We start from the raw sequence: 16488 nt of genomic DNA on the forward strand, positions 1-16488 counted from the left end.
AAAATGAGCATCACCCCCTGCCCACGGCTGAGCGGGCAAAGCCCCCGGGTGTAGCGAGCACTGGTTGGACTTCAGTGGCTTCTCATGGAAATGGGGACAAAAAAGGTTTTTTCCGGTGTGAGCACCTGGCAGCCCTAGGGGGACATGGGGGTGTGGGACCCGGGCAGCAAAGGCACCACACAGGCCCTGCTTGCCCCTGTCCTGCCACCCCAAGGATGACCCCGGCTTGGTTGGCACGGGGGTGGTGATGGCCTGGCCACCCCCAGCCCCGGCTGCAGCACAGACACCCCAAAATAGTAATAAAAATGCTGAAACAGCTTTAAATCTGCTTATTCATCCTGTGCTTGTGTGGTTTGTAAAGGGAGGTGAGGGGCTGACACACTTGGAACCTGCAGTCCGTCTGTCTGTCCTGGAGTGTTCACTAGAAAAAATCCCAGTCCCTGGAAGCAGGAGGGGACCCCAAAATCCAGACCAAACCCCAGCCCTGAGCGCCAAACCACAACCACGAGCCCCAAACCACAACCACAAGCCCCAAACCCCAAACCCCAGTCCTTAACCCCAAACACCAGCTCAGAACCCCAAATCCCAGCCCTGAGCCCCAAACCACAACCACGAGCCCCAAACCCCAGTCCTTAACCCCAAATCCCCAACCACGAGCCCCAAACCCCCACCCAGCCCCAGCTCCTATAGGCTCCCACCATCCCTACAAGGACTGAGGATGGGGAGAAGGGATCAGGCACTACAAGACCGAATTACAGCAAAAACCTCCTGGAGAGGTCGGGGACACCCCACTCACATCCCCCCTTCCTGCCACGACGCCCCAGCCGGATGCAGGTGTGTGCTGGCCGCGCCTCAGCGCCGCTCGCCAGCCCCGGGGGGTTTATAGCCACCACCCTGGGGGGTTTATAGCCACCACCCTGGGGGGTTTATCGCTTAATAGCCACCGCCCCGGGGGTTGTTAATAGCCCGCCCCGGGGGTTTATAGCCACCTCCCCGGGAGGTTTTAGCCACCACCCCGCAGTTTCGGAGCGCAGCAGGATGCGGGCGGCGCTGGCAGCGTGGCTGGTGCTGAGCCTGAGCCTGCTGGGGGCCACAGGGGCCCAGGGCATGTGCGGGGACCCCCCCGCAGCCCCGTCCCGCTCCATCCCCGCGCCCCAGCTCAGCCCCGAGGAGCGGCTCTCGCCCCACATGCCCCAATCCCTGCGCTGTGACGCCTGCCACGCCATCGCCTTCCAGGTGGGGACGAGGGGGACAGGACACCCCGAAAGCGACAGTGACAACTCTTGTGGGGTGGCTTCAGCCTGGGGAGATGCTGCTGCTCCTCTTGGGCACGCTGCTGGTGGATATTCCCCATCAGCAGCTTAAAAATGCTTTTTGGGGCTCCTCGCTCCTTTTGGGGCCGCACAGAAGGGGGTGCAGACCCCAGCCCCGTTCGGGAGCAGGGTCACGGACAGGCTGCCACCCTCACTGCCCGGATTCTGCATTTTTTCACCCCAGATCGAGGAGCAGCTGAACAAGGCAGAAGGGAAGGCGGGCAAGAAGGCTCTGAAGGAGTCGGACTACATAGAGGTGCTGGAGAGGAGCTGCTCACAGGACTGGGAGAGGTGAGCGGGGTGCCCCCAGGTACCAGGGGTCAGAATGTCCCTGGGTGCCCCAGGGATCAGAGTGCCCCGGGGGTGTCCCCAGGGACAATTTTCCCTCTTACCCCCCTCTCCCCGCAGTTACGGGGTGCTGGAGCTGGACGGGGAGAAGCGGCTGTCGGGGCCGGGGCTGCCGAGCCAGCATCCCCTGAGCGTGCTGGTGTCGGGGGGACCGTGGCCGAGCAGGTAAATCGGGGTTTGGGGGTACAGGTGAGCCGGGCACTGTCCCCTCGCCTCCAGGTGACCAGCGCGGCTCCTCGCAGGCTCTCCAAGCTGTGCCACGGCTACGTGGGCGAGCAGGGCGAGGCTCAGATCTACAGCGCGCACCGGCGGGGCTCGGCCGCGCTGCGCCAGCTGCTGTGCCACGGCGACAAGGGACCCTGTGCCAGCCAAAAGGAGCGGCCCGACCTCCCCAAGGCTCTGCAGAACGAGCTCTAGCCCGGCACGGTTAATGCTTAATGCCCCGGTGACCTTCGGAGCCGACTTCGTCCCCGGCCGACACGCGTGCCGGGAGGGAGGTGGGCGCCTTCCCCCTGTCGCCTGTCGCCGATGTCGCCGCTGTCGCTCGACGCCCGGCCCGGCCGTGCCCGCAGCAGCGCGGACTCGATCCGGGAGAGCTGGGAATTACTCTGTAACCCGTGGGCTCTAATGTTTCACCACCGCGCGGGTGCAGTCCTAATTAAAGGAGTTAATGGCTGATCCGTGCCGGGGCTGCGTTCGCCGGTTTCACAACCCCCAGCCAATGGTCGCCCTCCCGCCCGCCGCCCTTGCCACCGCCACCGCCCGGCCTTTGGGTGACTAAAGTCCTTCCCACGGCCATAAAACCGCCCCGAGCGGGGACATCGCCGCCGGGGACGCGTCGCCGGAGGATGGGGACCCGCTCGGGAGACCGGGCTCAGCCCCAGGTGAATGCAGGCGCCGTCCCTGTCCCCATCCCTGTCCCCATCCCTTGCCTTCCTCGGCGGCATCCCAGGGCGGTGGGGAGGGACGTGGCCAGTACAGGGTGAGGATGCCCCGCTGGGGTTGGCAAAGGCCAGGGTGAAACCGGGGACTGCGGGGAATCCCGGGACCGAGGGGACGCGCAGCGGCTGGGGCTGGCTGTGCCACCTTCCCCATCACCCGCAGGGGGATCCCCCTCCGCACTTTCCAGGAATAAAACATCATGTGGGGATCCGCGGGTTTGGGAGCCCAGAGCCCTCCCGGGGGTCAGAGCGGGCACAGACGGGGGACACGCCAGGCCATGGCCCGGTGTCACCCGAGCCCCTCAGAGCAGAGCCCGGCCCCTTTCCCGAGGGACACCTGGGTCCACACTGACCCAGCTCCCTCCTCATCCTCACTGCCAGAATGGGAATTTGGCTCTGGCCCCCGCGGGCTCCCCGCACGCCCCCGGGAAGGAGCTGCCTGCGGCGGGCAGGGTGAGTACCGGGGCACCCCGCGGGCAACCCCACACCCCAAATCCGTCTGTGACACACCTGGGGATGGAGCCCGGCCAGCCGGGACCCCTCCCACCCTGCGGGCACGGGGGGTCCCATGGGGCAGGGCTGAGCTGTGCCCCCGCAGCAGGACCCCGGGGCGGGCACCAGGCCCCCCCGGCCGGAGCTGGACATGCTCTACAAGATCGAGGACGTTCCCCCCTGGTACCTCTGCATCCTGCTCGGCTTCCAGGTACAGCCTGGGAAGTGGCAGACCCCAAATCCCCGTTCCCCGCGGTGTGGGGCACCCCCAGCCCCTCTGAGCCCCCCCCCCTCGCCCCCAGCACTACCTGACCTGCTTCAGCGGCACCATCGCCGTCCCCTTCCTGCTGGCCGAGAGCATGTGCGTGGGCAAGGACCAGCTCACCGTCAGCTACCTCATCGGCACCATCTTCACCTGCGTGGGCATCACCACCCTCATCCAGACCACCGTGGGCATCAGGTAGAGCCGCGGCCCCGGCGGGCGCCCCTGGCCAGCCCCGGGCCCGGGTGCAGGGGTCCCTCTGTCCCCCCCAGGCTGCCCCTCTTCCAGGCGAGCGCTCTGGCCTTCCTTGTCCCTGCCAAGTCCATCCTGGCCCTGGAGAAGTGGCGATGCCCTTCTGAAGGTGAGGGCAGGGGGGTGCAGGGGGTGTCCGGCTGCTCCCTGCCCGCCGGGACCACCTCACCGCCCTTCATCCCCAGAGCAGATCTACGGCAACTGGTCCCTGCCGCTCAACACGTCCCACATCTGGCATCCCCGCATGCGAGAGGTACATCCACCGTGCCACCGCCCTGTCACCATCCTGCCACCGCCCTGTCACCATCCTGCCATCTCCCTGTCACCTCCCTGCCACCGCCCCGCCACCGCCCCCGCGGCACCCAGGCTCCCTGGCAGGTTGCTGACTCCCTCTCCTGCCCCGCAGATCCAGGGGGCCATCATGGTGTCCAGCCTGGTGGAAGTGATCATCGGGCTGCTGGGGCTGCCCGGAGCCCTGCTCAGCTACATCGGGCCGCTGACTGTCACCCCCACCGTGTCCCTCATCGGACTCTCCGTTTTCCAGGCGGCTGGTGACCGGGCTGGCTCCCACTGGGGCATCTCTGTGCTGTATGGCGTGGGGACACGGGGGACAGGAGGGCAGGGGTGTCCAGCACGGAGGCGGGAGGATGTCAGGGCCACGAGGGATCCCGTCTGTCTCTCCCCCCAGGACCATCTTCCTGATTGTCCTGTTTGCCCAGTACCTGCGGCAGGTCGCCATCTGCGTGCCCGGCTACCGGCGGGGCCACGGCTTTGTCCTGCTCCGCGTCCAGATCTTCAAGATGTTCCCGGTAGGGACTGGCTGAGAGCATCCCGGGTGGCCCGAAATTCCCCCCGGTAGCCACACGTGGGCTCGGAGCGGTGCGGGAGGGAGCCGCTGTGTGCCCCGCAGATCATCCTGGCCATCATGCTGGTGTGGCTCATCTGTTACGTGCTGACCCGCACCGGAGTGTTCCCCAGCCGGCCCGAGGAGTACGGATACAAGGCCAGGACTGATGCCCGCGGGGAGATCCTGTCCGTGGCACCCTGGTTCCGCGTCCCCTACCCCTGTGAGTACCCGGCAGCCCCGGAGCCCCCCGATACCCCTTTGCCCCTGTGCGGACCTGGTGCAGCATCACCGGGGCTGGGGACACACCCGGGGGGACCCAAAGTGTCGCCAAGCCTGACCCGCTCTGTCCCCGGGCAGGCCAGTGGGGGCTGCCCACGGTGACCTCGGCAGCCGTGCTGGGCATGTTCAGCGCCACGCTGGCGGGCATCATCGAGTCCATCGGGGACTACTACTCCTGTGCCCGGCTGGCAGGAGCACCGCCGCCCCCTGTGCACGCCATTAACAGGTAGAGCCGGCTGATCCCCCTCCGTGGTACCTCCCTGCACCGCGGCATCCCTGGAGAGCGGGCAGGGATGCTGCAGGAGAGTGGGATGGGCGCCAGCCCGACCGTGCCGTTCCCCAGGGGCATTTTCATCGAGGGCATCTCCTGCATCATCGCGGGGCTCCTGGGAACCGGCAATGGCTCCACATCCTCCAGCCCTAACATCGGCGTCCTGGGCATCACCAAGGTACCGGGGCCGGGGAGGGCTCCCGGCTCTGCCGGGGGGCACGGGCACCATCACCCGCTGCCGGTGTCTCTGTGCAGGTGGGCAGCAGGAGGGTGATCCAGTACGGCGCCGGGATCATGCTCCTGCTGGGCACCATCGGCAAATTCACGGCGCTCTTCGCCTCCCTGCCCGACCCCGTGCTGGGCGGGATGTTCTGCACTTTATTCGGTAACTGCCTCCCCAAACCCGGAACGCTGCTCTGGGCAGCCCCGCAGCCCCTTGGAGAGCCCAGGGGTGCAGGGCGGGTTTGGGGGGGACGGGGGCTCCTGGCAGCCCCCCATGCCCAGCCCAGCGAGGGCACCTTCTCCTGCATCCCGCGTCTCTGCCGGCAGGAATGATCACGGCCGTCGGCCTCTCCAACCTGCAGTTCGTCGACATGAACTCCTCCCGAAACCTCTTCGTGCTGGGCTTTGCCATGTTTTTCGGGCTGACGCTGCCAAACTACCTGGATTCCCGCCCCGGGGCCATTAACACAGGTACTGTCCGCCACGGAGAGCCGCAATCTGGGGAGTTTGGGGACAGAGGAGGGCAGATCTGCCCCGCCCCGGGGGAAAATCCGGCTGCTCACAGCATCCCCGCAGGTGTCCCCGAGCTGGACCAGATCCTGACGGTGCTGCTGACCACGGAGATGTTCGTCGGGGGCACCATCGCCTTCATCCTGGACAACACCATCCCGGGTAAGGGCAGCACACGGGGAGGAGGAGGCAGCGGCTCTGGGGGAGATTCCTGTGGGTTTAGAGGGGATGGCAGGGCCGGAGAGTGACAGTGGACATCCCCGCAGGCACGCAGGAGGAGCGAGGGCTGGTGCAGTGGAAGGCAGGAGCGCACTCGGACAGCTCGAGCAGCGCCAGCCTGAGGAGCTACGACTTCCCCTGGGGCATGGGCGCCGTGCGGAGGAGCCGCTGGCTGAGAGCCGTGCCCATCTGCCCGGTGTTCACCGGGTTCCGAGCCCGGCCCGGGGCCAGGGGCACGGCGGCCGCGGAGGGCACGGAGGGCGCGGACGGGGGCTCGGTGTGCACCAAGGTCTGAGCCAGGGGAGGGTCCCCGGAGGTGCCGCCCCAGCGCCGGAGGAGCCGAGCCGAGCTCCCGGGGGGGTTCTCGGGGCTCGGGAGAGCCCAGCAAAGCCAAAGCCAAGACTGCGGGGCTGGGGAAAAGCAACGCTGCTCTTGGGGGACACCCCCAGCTCCGGGGTACAGCCGCGCCGTGCCATGCTCCACCTGAAGCTTTAGCGGACTCACAGCCAGCCCGTCAGCGAGAGCCCCGAGGCCACCAACTCCCCCTCGGGGCCACCAACTCCCACCCGGGGCCACGGATTTTGACGCTGTGCCCTCGGCTCCGGCGCGGTGACCCAGCGGCTGGCACGGGCTCTGCGTGGGGCAGTGTCCAGACCAGCGTTAGGAAGCCTAATTTAAGGTGATACATTAAAAAAGATAAAATATTCAAGAGCACGCTCCGCCAGTGTCTCTGCTGCCGTTCCCTTGTCCTTTGTGCTCCTTTCCCCGCGCTCCTCCCGAGTTAAGCTGGATTCCTTCCAGGTGGGCTCTGCCCGAACCCTGCGGGGGAGGCAGCTCAGCAAACCCTCCCTGCTCCGGGAGCGCTGGAGCGCTGGCTCTGTGCTGGTGACACTGCCCTGTGTCACCGGGGTGCTCTCAGCTGCAGGCACAGAGGTGGCTGACCCCCCCAGGCAGCGGGGTCAGGCCAGTCCTAGGCCTGGATTTAGCACCAAAGTTGAGCTGAGGTTGCATTGCACAAGCTTGTCACAGTGACACCGTCACACACTCACTCCTCAGCCTGGGCAGGGAGAGAAGTGAGAAAATCTGTTAGAAGTGAAAATGTGGGAAAAAAAAAAAACCCATCCAAACTTAAAATAAACCCCAAGGGATGCAAATACAACCAGTCCCCACCTCCCACGAGCACCAGCCAGGCTCTGAGCCCCCTCTGGCTGCTGTCCTGGTGCTGGGGCTGTCACAGTGTGTGACACCTCCCTGGCCAGCTGGGTCCCCTCTCATTTCCTTGTCCCCCAGCCCACCCAGCACCCAGCTGTGGCTGGAGCAGGACTGAGAGGAAGCCTGGGGGCAGTGCCAGTGCTGCTCAGCCCTGGGTGCCACCAGCTCTGCTGCAGTCACGGCCCAAAGACAGCAGGGACAGCAGCAACTCCTTCCCAGTGAACATCCCAGGGCTGTGGGACACAGGAGAGGAATGAACCCAGAGCCAGGAGAGGGATGAACTCCACATGCTGGCTCCTGGGCATCAGGTGCCACCAGCCTGGGGTGACGGTGGCCAGGCCAAAGCTCCTGGACGAGCTGCAGCCAGGCAGGAGTGGCTGGTGGAACTCCCACTGCAGACAGAAATCAGCTGTGTGTCACCTGCTGATCGTTTTCTTCAGGTGCTCGAGTCTGAACTCTCTCCATGTTAATGGAAATCCTGGAGGAGTTTTCCAGCTCCCGGCATGGGAAGGGAAGCAGCTGGGGTAACTTTTCTCATTTTGCAGAGCAGCAGCAGCAGGGTTGGAGCAGCTGAGCTCCCCCAGCAGGGAGAGGCTCCTCCCGGAGCACACAGAGCTCGTTCTGCTGCAGGGAAGGGCAGAACCTCACCCAGCTGGGCCCCTTTGGTTTAATCCCAGCTTAAAAAAGAGATATTAACAGCCAGGCCAGGGTTTGATCCTTGTGGGCCCAGCTCAGGATATTCCATGGAGTGGATGGGGCTGGAGAAGCACCAGCAGCAGCTCCTGAGAGCCCTCAGAGGCTGGGAACACCCACAGGGAAAATGATGGGACAGCAAGGAGAGGAATAAATCCCATCCCTGGAATGGATGGACAGGGCTTGGAGCAGCCTGGGACAGGGCAAGGTGTCCCTGCCCATGGAGCTGGAACTCTGAAGTCTCTTCCAACCCAGATTCCATGAAGAGTGCAGCCTCAGCCAGGATCCATCAGGTTCCCTGCTCTCCACATGCTGCCAAGTGAGTTCCCCTGCCAGATTCCCAGTTATGAGACAGCCACCACATCAGTTCTACTATTATTTATTTTTTTAAATATTTTTGAAAAAATATAATTTTTTTACAATATTTTCAACTTAAACACTATTCACACTGAACACGTATGGCAGCTTAACCTACCCAAATATGAAGTTTAAGAAGCCAAAACTGTTCTAGCTTTATTAAAAGAAGAAGAAAAAAAAAAAAAACAACCAAAAAAACCAAAAATAACAAAAAGTCGTTGTGCTGTAGACTATTGTGTAGTGATGATTAAACAAAGCAAGGGAAAAGCACCACTCAAATCACTAATGCTGGGGTTTGCCTGGTTAAATCCAGCTGTGGGAAGTGGGATGCTAAGGGTTCCATAGGCAGTGCTATGTAGGGCAGCTGCTCTCGGCAGGAACTGTGCTGGATCTCACAGCTCCCCGAGCTGCAGGGCAGGGAAGGTTTCTAAAATGACCACACACTGCAAAGGACAGGGAACTGCTTCTCCCAATTGCCTGCATGTTAGTTCAGGAGCTGAGATCTACGACTCTGTTCAGGTCTGTGAGATTTGGGTTAAGCTCACGCTGTTGCCCAGGATCATGATGTTTTGTAAGGGGGGGAAAATTAACATTAGTAACAACACTGATACCTCAAAGGAAAGTTAGCTAATTTGCATAACAATCAGATCTCCTCACTTTCACCTGGAAGTTAAGGCATTATCAGGTGCAAGCTAGCACCAGTTAACACATCTTTAGTTAAAAACAGACCATTCACCGCAAATTCCAAGTCCTGTTTAAAAAAAATCAGAGTCTGCAGAAGGTTTTATTAACGTGGTACTTTGTCTCAACTTGACTGGTGCTTCTTACCTCACTGCCTCCTTCGCACAGAGCCAGGGCCCAATTATGTTTCCATTAAACTTTTGACAGATTTACTTAATAACAGTCTCAGCACTTTTATTGAGCATGCAAGACTAACAAAACTTTGGCAATGCATAAGTGTAACACAGTGACAAGAAGAGAGAGCTTTTACAATTAAATCTTCTAATACTGGCTTCACAGTGTGGAAATTGTGCTACATCCACCAAAAGAGGGCCCAGTCTACTCAAATGTTTAAGTACTTCACCCCAGGAACAAACTCCTTTGCGTTTGGATTCAGATTACTCTTGACCTGAGGAAGGGAAGAACAGAAATCGAGGTGAATCATTATTTTCAGCTTCCATTTTCAAGCTGAAGACAATTAAAAGGCAAAGGTTTATGGATTTAGAGTAACAATCAGGTGTGCAACAGGCTTCTTACACTTAGCAGCAGTCAATAATCCCCAGAAAAGCCCACTCCTCTGTGCTACTCCCTGAGTTATCCAACCTTCCTCAGCTCCACCTGGAGTGAGGGCTCAGGGAATAAGCAGCAAACCACAGGCATGCACCAAACACAGCAGCTTCCCCTCATGCTGAAATAACCTTTTCTCAAGTTAAGCTGTTAAAACGTGCCATGAGGTTTTGAAATTTTGCTTATTTAAGCAAGAGGTGACTTGTTCCAGGAACTTGAGCCACTTCTGGGAATTTTCATGTGTATGAGCACTGTTATTGATTTTTGACATGTCTCCCCTTGGCAGGCTGCTGCTCCACATCCTGCAGTTCGAGGTGGGCACCAGCACCTTCCAAAGGAACTCTTTATCACAAAGAAATGGAGGATTAGGCTTTTCTGATCTTCACTGGGGCTGAAACTGCTGCCTGCAGCTGCTTCAGCTTGGAACAAGGTCTGGATCTGAATGTCAGAGCAGTTGTGTGACAGGATTGTGTGGGGTCTGTGCTCTGGATTCCGTGAGGGAAAATAAGCACAGGCTGCCCTTTCCTTGGAGCTGAGCTCTGCACACAAGTCAGATGGCAAAAAGAGGAAAATAATCACAGCTGGGCTGCTTTCCCCTTCCCTAAAACTGCTACAGGGACCTGCTGTGGTTCTCCCAGTCCCAAACAAACCCTGGGACAGGGCTCAGACAGCCCAACATCAGCGCTGACAGGTCCCAACGACCCTTTTGCAGCCCCAGCTGCACTCAGTGCCCTTCTTTCACAACATCCCACCCACTCCTGGAGCTGTGCCATGGGCTGGGAAAGGCTCCATGTGAGTAGGAAGAAAGGCACATCCCATGAGGACACATCCTGCCCTGCACAGCCAGGCAGGGTTTAACAAGGAAAGGAGCTTCTCCTGCCATAAGCAGCAGTAAGCCTTGCACAGAGACTCGAGCTTTAGAAAAAGGATGAGAACTGAGCTTACCACCAGGTCCTCCAGCGATGAGCTGTCACTGATAACAAGGTCATTGAACTGGTCCTGGATTTGATCCATTGTTTGTGGGAGATCACGGGCTGGAATAAACCATTCATGCTCCTCCTCCTCTTCCAGCATCTCCTGGAAACAGCGCTCGATAAATTCTTCTTCCCACAACTCCTCTTCGATCTGTGCAATGAAAAGAAACTGCTTCAGCACCAGAGCTGCTGTGGGCTCTGCTGTGGGGGTTTTCTTGCCAGCTGTGTGCACCCAGCTGAGCTTCCCAGCTCCCCAGCAGCACCCCAGCCATGCAGCAGGAGGGACATGAGTGCTTTGTCCCAGGGACAGGCAGGAAAACACCTCCAGCTCCAGCTGCTTTGTTTGCAGCTTGTTATGACCTAATGGAGAAGGAAAATGTAGGTCCTAAGCAAAAATTTCAGCTGTACCCACTGGTCTGGACTGAGCTCGCTGCAAGTATGAGGAAGGGAGCTGTGCCAACACACAGAGCCAGGAAACACTCCCCAGGAAAGTGTCCTGTGGGACTCCTGGGGAAAAAATAACCCCTGCCTGTCACCTGGAACAAGCAGCCTCTTGCTGTTGGTGTGTGCTCAGCCACAGTGCTCTCCTTGGGAACCCCAAGCTGTCAGGAATGCAACCCTGCTGTCCTGGGAGCAGCACAAACCAACCCATGCAGAACTGACACGCAGTGCAGAGATTAAAGCACTTCCCCTTGGTTGTTCAGTAAACGAGCTTTGCAGGGAGCTCATCCTACAAATTTTCCATGTCCTGCATCAGAGTGTTTGAGAGTGGAAAGCAGGGAAACAGAAGCTGGTGTGAAAGACTTGCCCAGACACAAGGGAATGGAAAAACGATTCAGGACAGATTTAGAAGTTCACTCAGCTTCAGTGGAAGCTCGAACAAGTTTTCCCATCTATCCTTTGCTCTGAAATCAAACACCTCCTCAACCCTGGAGTGGAAATTCAGCTACCACAAACACCAACTCAAAAACATGAACACCACATTATCAGGACAGCTGTGCAATCTGGGTCTTTGCCCTTGGGGCAAACACACCCACGAGCTCACCTGGTGCTCAGGGGAACAGGGACTCATCCCCACGTGCTCTGAGGCACCGCCCAGGCACTCCAGAGGCAGGGAAGGCTGACTCAGTGATTCCCCAGAGCAGCACTCCAGCCTGGGTGGCAGCTCCAGGAGGCACTGCCTCCCTCCTGCAGTGGGCACACAGCCACAGGTTCCTGTTACACAGGGCTTGCCCAGCTCCAGGGCCTTGGTTACAGGCCTGAACCCCTACAGGTGCCTCCATGGCAGCTCCAGCAGTACTAAATAACATTTCATTCCCCCAATAACTGGAAATTAGGACTGCCTGGTTTTGTTTTCCAGCTCCAGTTTAACCTGCACAGGCTCTCAGAGGGCTGTGTCTGCAGCAGCAGGTGAAAAGGCTGCCCCAAGTGTTTGTCTGTCTGAGCAGGACCCTTCTCCCCTCACACTCCCACTTTTCCTTTGCTGACAATGGAATCTGTGCCTGAAAAATCATGGCACAACTCAGCTCCTTCCCAGAGAACTACACCCCCAGTATGCTAACTGTGGGACAGTTCCCAAGTGGAAAAAGCCACCAAAACAATGCAGTGAGTGGGGAAGGGACTCTGAATGAGCTCAGTGCTGCTGGCACCCTGAGCATCCCATGCTGGTGGCTCAGCATTCAGCACAGGCAGCAGCTATGGATAGCACAGAGCAGGCTGGGAATGGGAAAGGGGTTTGGAAAGAGGTGAGCTGTTCCCAATCTCCAGAGCAGGAGAGAAAAGGTTGACAGAGGAAGGTTAAGGCTTCCTTTCCCAGCCGATGGGGAAGGGAGCTGTAAGCCTCAAGTATTAAATGAGCAGCTCTGTCACCCAGCAGTGCTGCTGCCAAGGCAGGTGTGCAGCTGGAATTCCCCAGCTCAGCACTGGGACACTCAGCATGTCTGCACATGAACACCTCCCAGGTGCCACATACTTCTGTCAACTCTCTCTTTTCCTGCAGAAGCAGGGAATTAATGGATACATTAGAATGTGCAGCACTTCTTGCATTTCCCACCAGGACTGCAGAGAAAGGGAGACCTGTTTGCTCCCCAGGATCACTCAGAGAGCAGATCTGAAACTGTCAGTGGTGGACCCAGCAGAAAGCAGGGGGTGACTTGCCTGCCTGTTGAACTCCTCCTCGTTCTCCATCCACATGTACTCAGCAAAGGGGTTGTCATCCTCGTGGGAGTGCCCGTTGATGATCACATCCTCGCTGATGATGCTGGGGCTGGTACTGCTGCGACTCGGGTCCTTCATGGCTGCCACGCCGATCCCAAAGCTGCAACTGAGGAGGGCAGCGATCAACACCTGCACATCCCTCACCTCTCCCCGAGCCCAGCCCAAGGCGAGGGAGGCCGCACCTGCATTTGGAGGCTCCAGGCAGCCTCTGAGATCACAGCGAGGAGCGGCCTCACAAGCACCGTGCCCATTGTGCACGGATCCCGGGGACAAAAGAATTCCCCAAAGCCAACCTCGCAAAGCCAAGCACCACGGCCAATGAAAAGTGACAGGAAAAAACAGGAAGCACACGTATTTGCCAGCAGGAAAATATTTAAACGTTCAAAAGGAGAATTTGTTTTCCAAAGCGCTTTTAAGTGTTGTGTGGGACGGCACGAGCCAGGTTTCACAGCCTTTTCCTGCTGGGAAACCTTGCAGGGAGCAGGAACCACGAGGAACTGACCCTGCACAGGGCCACCTGGAAATCTGTGTGTTCTGAGGTGACACAACACTGCTGCCCTCCCTGTGCCCAAATACACAGATCAACACGGGAAAAGCTCAGTATTTGTTGGACACTAACACCGATAGTATCAATTTTCTATAAACAGAATGCAAAGTGAGGCAACGTCTTCGAAAACCTGACCAAAAAATCCCTGAGTCAAAAGTCAAATTTGATTGTTTTTCTCATGCTAAAATTCACAATGGAAGTTGCAGCAGTGAGTGAAAATATTTTATTATGAAAACAACACTTCAGCCTGTTGTCTGCATATCAAAGAGTGACTTCTTTGGAGAAGTAGGTATCAAAATACAACCTTGTTGTTACTGAAGTACAAGGGCTTATCACCCAGCACCTCACATTTTCTCTTTGCATTCCAGTTGGTGCTGTTATCTACAGAATTAATGCAAGTTTTGGTTCAGAACTCTTGATAATACCAGCTAAAAAGCTGCCACATCTGAGTGACCAATGAAGAAAAGCACAAAGAAGAAAAAAGGAGCCTGCCTGGCTTACTCTGTCCCACGTTTTTCCAATCAAAGGCAAAGCTCAGCACGGAAGTCACTGCAGCTCCCTGGGAAGTGCCACAAATGGGAGCAGATCCTGAGTATTCCACGAGGGAAAGCAGCTTCTTTTTGATGTTCTTTCAAAACAAACTTGCTGAGGATTACTGGCAGCATTTACATAAAACAGGGAAGGACGCTGAGTTTAACACCCCAATACAAGCTTGAAATTGCTTTAAGCCACTTCAGCTGTTTCCAAGCCAACACATGGGATGGAGCACAGGAATAAAACCTAAAAAAAAAAATTAATTTCTTTTTCTCCTCTTTTACTGGCATGTGTTTTCACCTTCTCTTCTGTGAAGCTACTCTTGGTATTACTATTTTCCTGAAAGGAACTGCCTCAGCAGTGAGAAAGTCAGGCAGCTTCTACACGAGGGTGACTGTACCCAGACAAGTCCAGAATGGTAAAAATAATTTTAAAAACCAACCCAAACCCAGCAAACCAACCCTACTTGTTTGTGTAAAAGCTTGCAGGGTTAATTTGTTGAATCATGGGCCAGCTTTCCCATCTCTGAAGCGTTCCCACTGGACAGGAGCCCCAGCTTTAGGAGGGAGGGAGGGAGGGAGAGAAGCTCAGCTTGGACCAAACCAGCTTTGTCCACCACTCCCAAAAATGATGGGGATGATCTTCAAGAAGGAGCCAGGCTCAGCCTGAATATTTGAACTTTATCTGATGCAGCCCTCAGTCCATTCCTGCCTTTCCCACAGGGAAACATTCCCACACTCACTGATCCTGCAGGAACACGGAGGGAGCCCCAGGCTGGTCCCTCACTTGCAACACTCCTGGATTTAATTTTCTGCAGCTTCCAAGAGAACAAATAAACCATCCAGAACAAATAAACCTTCTCATTCCTCCACTCCAAGACACAGAGCAGGTTTCTGTGCTCACGTGTGGGGACAAGCTCAGTCTCGTTTTACCAGTACTGGGTACAAGCTTTCCAGTCAGGGAATTCTGAGGGGGAGAGCCAAATGCCACTTCAGCCTTGCAAAAAGTCCCAATCTAAGCAGGAAACAAGCCCCAGTGCCAGGCTACACTGCTGCTGGGAATAAAAATAACTCATTTTCCATCTGGGAGTAGGTGGGAAACACAGAGGAGCTCAAAGCTCCTCACTCTAGAAGAGGAAATGTAACAGTGGCAGTGCTAAGGAACAGAAAACAGGGAGAATTCTGCCACGGTGACACTGCGAGGTTCTGACCCAAGTTCCTCCGGGATTTTGGTGTGCAGTGGGGGTGGTGGAGCAAGCACACTGCAAGTGCATAAGACACTAATAAAAACCAGAATTTTTATCTAAGGAATGAAGACAGAAATTAAAAATCCTGTAACAACAGGCTTTCACTTAGCCTTGTTTTCTGTATGCAGCGTGGAGCTTGTTACTCCAGAACATCACTAAGGCCCATTAATTCACCCATTTCCCTGATTTTTGCTGCAGTTACAGCTATGGAGAGCCCCTGACCGACCATCATTAAAATTCAGAGCTTTGTGACTGAAGAGTCGCATTTAAAACCCAGTCACGAAAGAAGATTATCCACTGCCTTCTCTGGAGGTGAGGTCAGGTCTAATTCCATGCAGCAACCCCAGGCCCTTAAAGGCCACAGAAAAAAAAAAAGAGGCTAATTAAGTATAAAAATAACGATATTTGTTTTCAGCACCCAAAAATAACACGGGAATGGTTTTAGTGGGAGCTGAAGATTAAAGGAAGGTGTTCTAGAGCAACTAGGGCAGGAGTCAGCGACTTGTTTATCAGCCGATGATTCCTCCTGCGAGTCGGCAGCGCCGGCCCAGCTCCTCCTTATCTATGGAGATTAGCACACGGCTCTTATCAACGGAGCTGATTACAACCGTCTAATAATTATATTCGCCTAATAAACAGATTTCTTAATCAAATTCACGCGGGACGCCAGCGCTATCTGATTTAAACGCTTCCAAGTGCTGCGCTGGAGGTTACCGAACGCAGCCGCCTCCCCCGCGCGGGGCTGGGCCGGGGGTTGCGGGAGCAGCGCCCGGCACGGACGGGGCCCCTCGGCGGCGGCGGGCCCCGCTCCGGGGCCATGTTTCGGTAACAGCGGAGCGGTGCCGTCGGTAACCGCGGTGTCGGTAACCCCGGCCCCGCGCGGGCGGTAACGCCGCGGGGCCGCCTCCCCCCCGCCCCCGCTTTGTTCGGCACCAGCCGCCCCCGCAGGCCCCGGATGGCGCCGCAGACAATACCGAGGGGCGGCCCCGCCGCGGGGGGTGGAGGCCGCGGCCCGGCACCGCCTCAGGGGAGGGGGCGGCGCCCTGGAGCCCCCCGCGGCGGTGCCGGCGGTGCGTGGCCGGGATCACCCCCCCGCTTTCTCACCTGCGGTGCGCAGAGGAGCCGCCGCTCCGCCGTGACCCGCCCGGACCCCACCGGACCCACCGGCCCCGCTCCGCTCCGCCCGGTCCGCGCTCGGCCCGGCCCGCCCCGCTCTGCAACACACCGCCGGACCTGACGTCACTTCCGCCAACGCCGGGCTCCACCCCCTTTCCCCCGGAAGTGGCGGCGGCAGGAGCGCGCCAGGCCGCAGCACCGGCGGGGGGGCGGCGCGCTGCACGCCGGGATGCGTAGTTTTTTTCCCCGTCTCTCGGCGCGAGGTATGCTGGGAGCTATAGTCCCGCACGGCGCCTGGCGGCCATTTCGCGCGGCGGCGCGGGGCACGCCGGGAAGCGCAGTCCGGCGG

The 16488-nt window shown here is 58.0% G+C and overlaps 3 protein-coding genes across 4 annotated transcripts; 2 read left to right on the top strand and 1 right to left on the bottom strand.

The window, feature by feature from the left end:
- The first annotated feature begins 965 nt into the window (after nt 1-965).
- On the top strand, nt 966-2337 carry MZB1 (marginal zone B and B1 cell specific protein). Its single transcript, XM_014889610.2, has 4 exons — nt 966-1236; nt 1498-1604; nt 1722-1826; nt 1904-2337. Exons 1-4 carry the CDS (start codon nt 1039-1041, stop codon nt 2076-2078), a joined length of 585 nt encoding a protein of 194 aa, XP_014745096.2. The 5' UTR covers nt 966-1038; the 3' UTR covers nt 2079-2337.
- Nucleotides 2338-2393: 56 nt separating this feature from the next.
- SLC23A1 (solute carrier family 23 member 1) lies at nt 2394-6660 on the top strand. 2 transcript variants are annotated; one of them, XM_014889608.2, is made up of 15 exons: nt 2394-2545; nt 2984-3055; nt 3201-3305; nt 3397-3554; nt 3629-3717; nt 3794-3861; nt 4015-4196; nt 4297-4417; nt 4519-4675; nt 4813-4960; nt 5078-5183; nt 5261-5390; nt 5555-5698; nt 5804-5899; nt 6004-6660. In XM_014889608.2, the coding sequence occupies exons 1-15, from the start codon at nt 2510-2512 to the stop codon at nt 6249-6251; spliced, it is 1860 nt and encodes a 619-aa protein (XP_014745094.2). In that variant the 5' UTR covers nt 2394-2509; the 3' UTR covers nt 6252-6660. The 2 variants fall into 2 exon arrangements, with proteins under 2 accessions (XP_014745094.2, XP_088030038.1); XM_088173912.1 differs by having other exon boundaries at nt 3204-3305.
- Nucleotides 6661-8224: 1564 nt separating this feature from the next.
- On the bottom strand, nt 8225-16263 carry PAIP2 (poly(A) binding protein interacting protein 2). The gene is made up of 4 exons (XM_014889613.2): nt 16128-16263; nt 12637-12802; nt 10451-10630; nt 8225-9347 (listed from the first exon to the last, which is right to left on the bottom strand). The coding sequence occupies exons 2-4, from the start codon at nt 12772-12774 to the stop codon at nt 9282-9284; spliced, it is 384 nt and encodes a 127-aa protein (XP_014745099.1). The 5' UTR covers nt 12775-12802; nt 16128-16263; the 3' UTR covers nt 8225-9281.
- Nucleotides 16264-16488: the final 225 nt, after the last annotated feature.

Source organism: Sturnus vulgaris, chromosome 15, assembly GCF_052056855.1.
Source record: "Sturnus vulgaris isolate bStuVul1 chromosome 15, bStuVul1.hap1, whole genome shotgun sequence".
NCBI classification, from domain to species: domain Eukaryota; kingdom Metazoa; phylum Chordata; class Aves; order Passeriformes; family Sturnidae; genus Sturnus; species Sturnus vulgaris.

What these genes read in the sequence shown, in the direction of transcription:
- MZB1 (XM_014889610.2), top strand. Translation starts at nt 1,039, where the DNA reads ATGCGGGCGGCGCTGGCAGCGTGGCTGGTGCTGAGCCTGAGCCTGCTG. An exon ending in GCCACGCCATCGCCTTCCAG is followed by an intron (nt 1,237 to 1,497) that starts GTGGGGACGAGG and finishes TTTTCACCCCAG; the next exon opens with ATCGAGGAGCAGCTGAACAA. An exon ending in GGGGGACCGTGGCCGAGCAG is followed by an intron (nt 1,827 to 1,903) that starts GTAAATCGGGGT and finishes GGCTCCTCGCAG; the next exon opens with GCTCTCCAAGCTGTGCCACG.
- SLC23A1 (XM_014889608.2), top strand. Translation starts at nt 2,510, where the DNA reads ATGGGGACCCGCTCGGGAGACCGGGCTCAGCCCCAG. An exon ending in GTGGCGATGCCCTTCTGAAG is followed by an intron (nt 3,718 to 3,793) that starts GTGAGGGCAGGG and finishes CTTCATCCCCAG; the next exon opens with AGCAGATCTACGGCAACTGG. An exon ending in GGCATCCCCGCATGCGAGAG is followed by an intron (nt 3,862 to 4,014) that starts GTACATCCACCG and finishes CCTGCCCCGCAG; the next exon opens with ATCCAGGGGGCCATCATGGT.
- PAIP2 (XM_014889613.2), bottom strand. Translation starts at nt 12,774, where the DNA reads ATGAAGGACCCGAGTCGCAGCAGTACCAGCCCCAGCATCATCAGCGAG. An exon ending in AGGAGGAGTTCAACAGGCAG is followed by an intron (nt 10,631 to 12,636) that starts GCAAGTCACCCC and finishes TTCATTGCACAG; the next exon opens with ATCGAAGAGGAGTTGTGGGA. An exon ending in CATCGCTGGAGGACCTGGTG is followed by an intron (nt 9,348 to 10,450) that starts GTAAGCTCAGTT and finishes TCCCTTCCTCAG; the next exon opens with GTCAAGAGTAATCTGAATCC.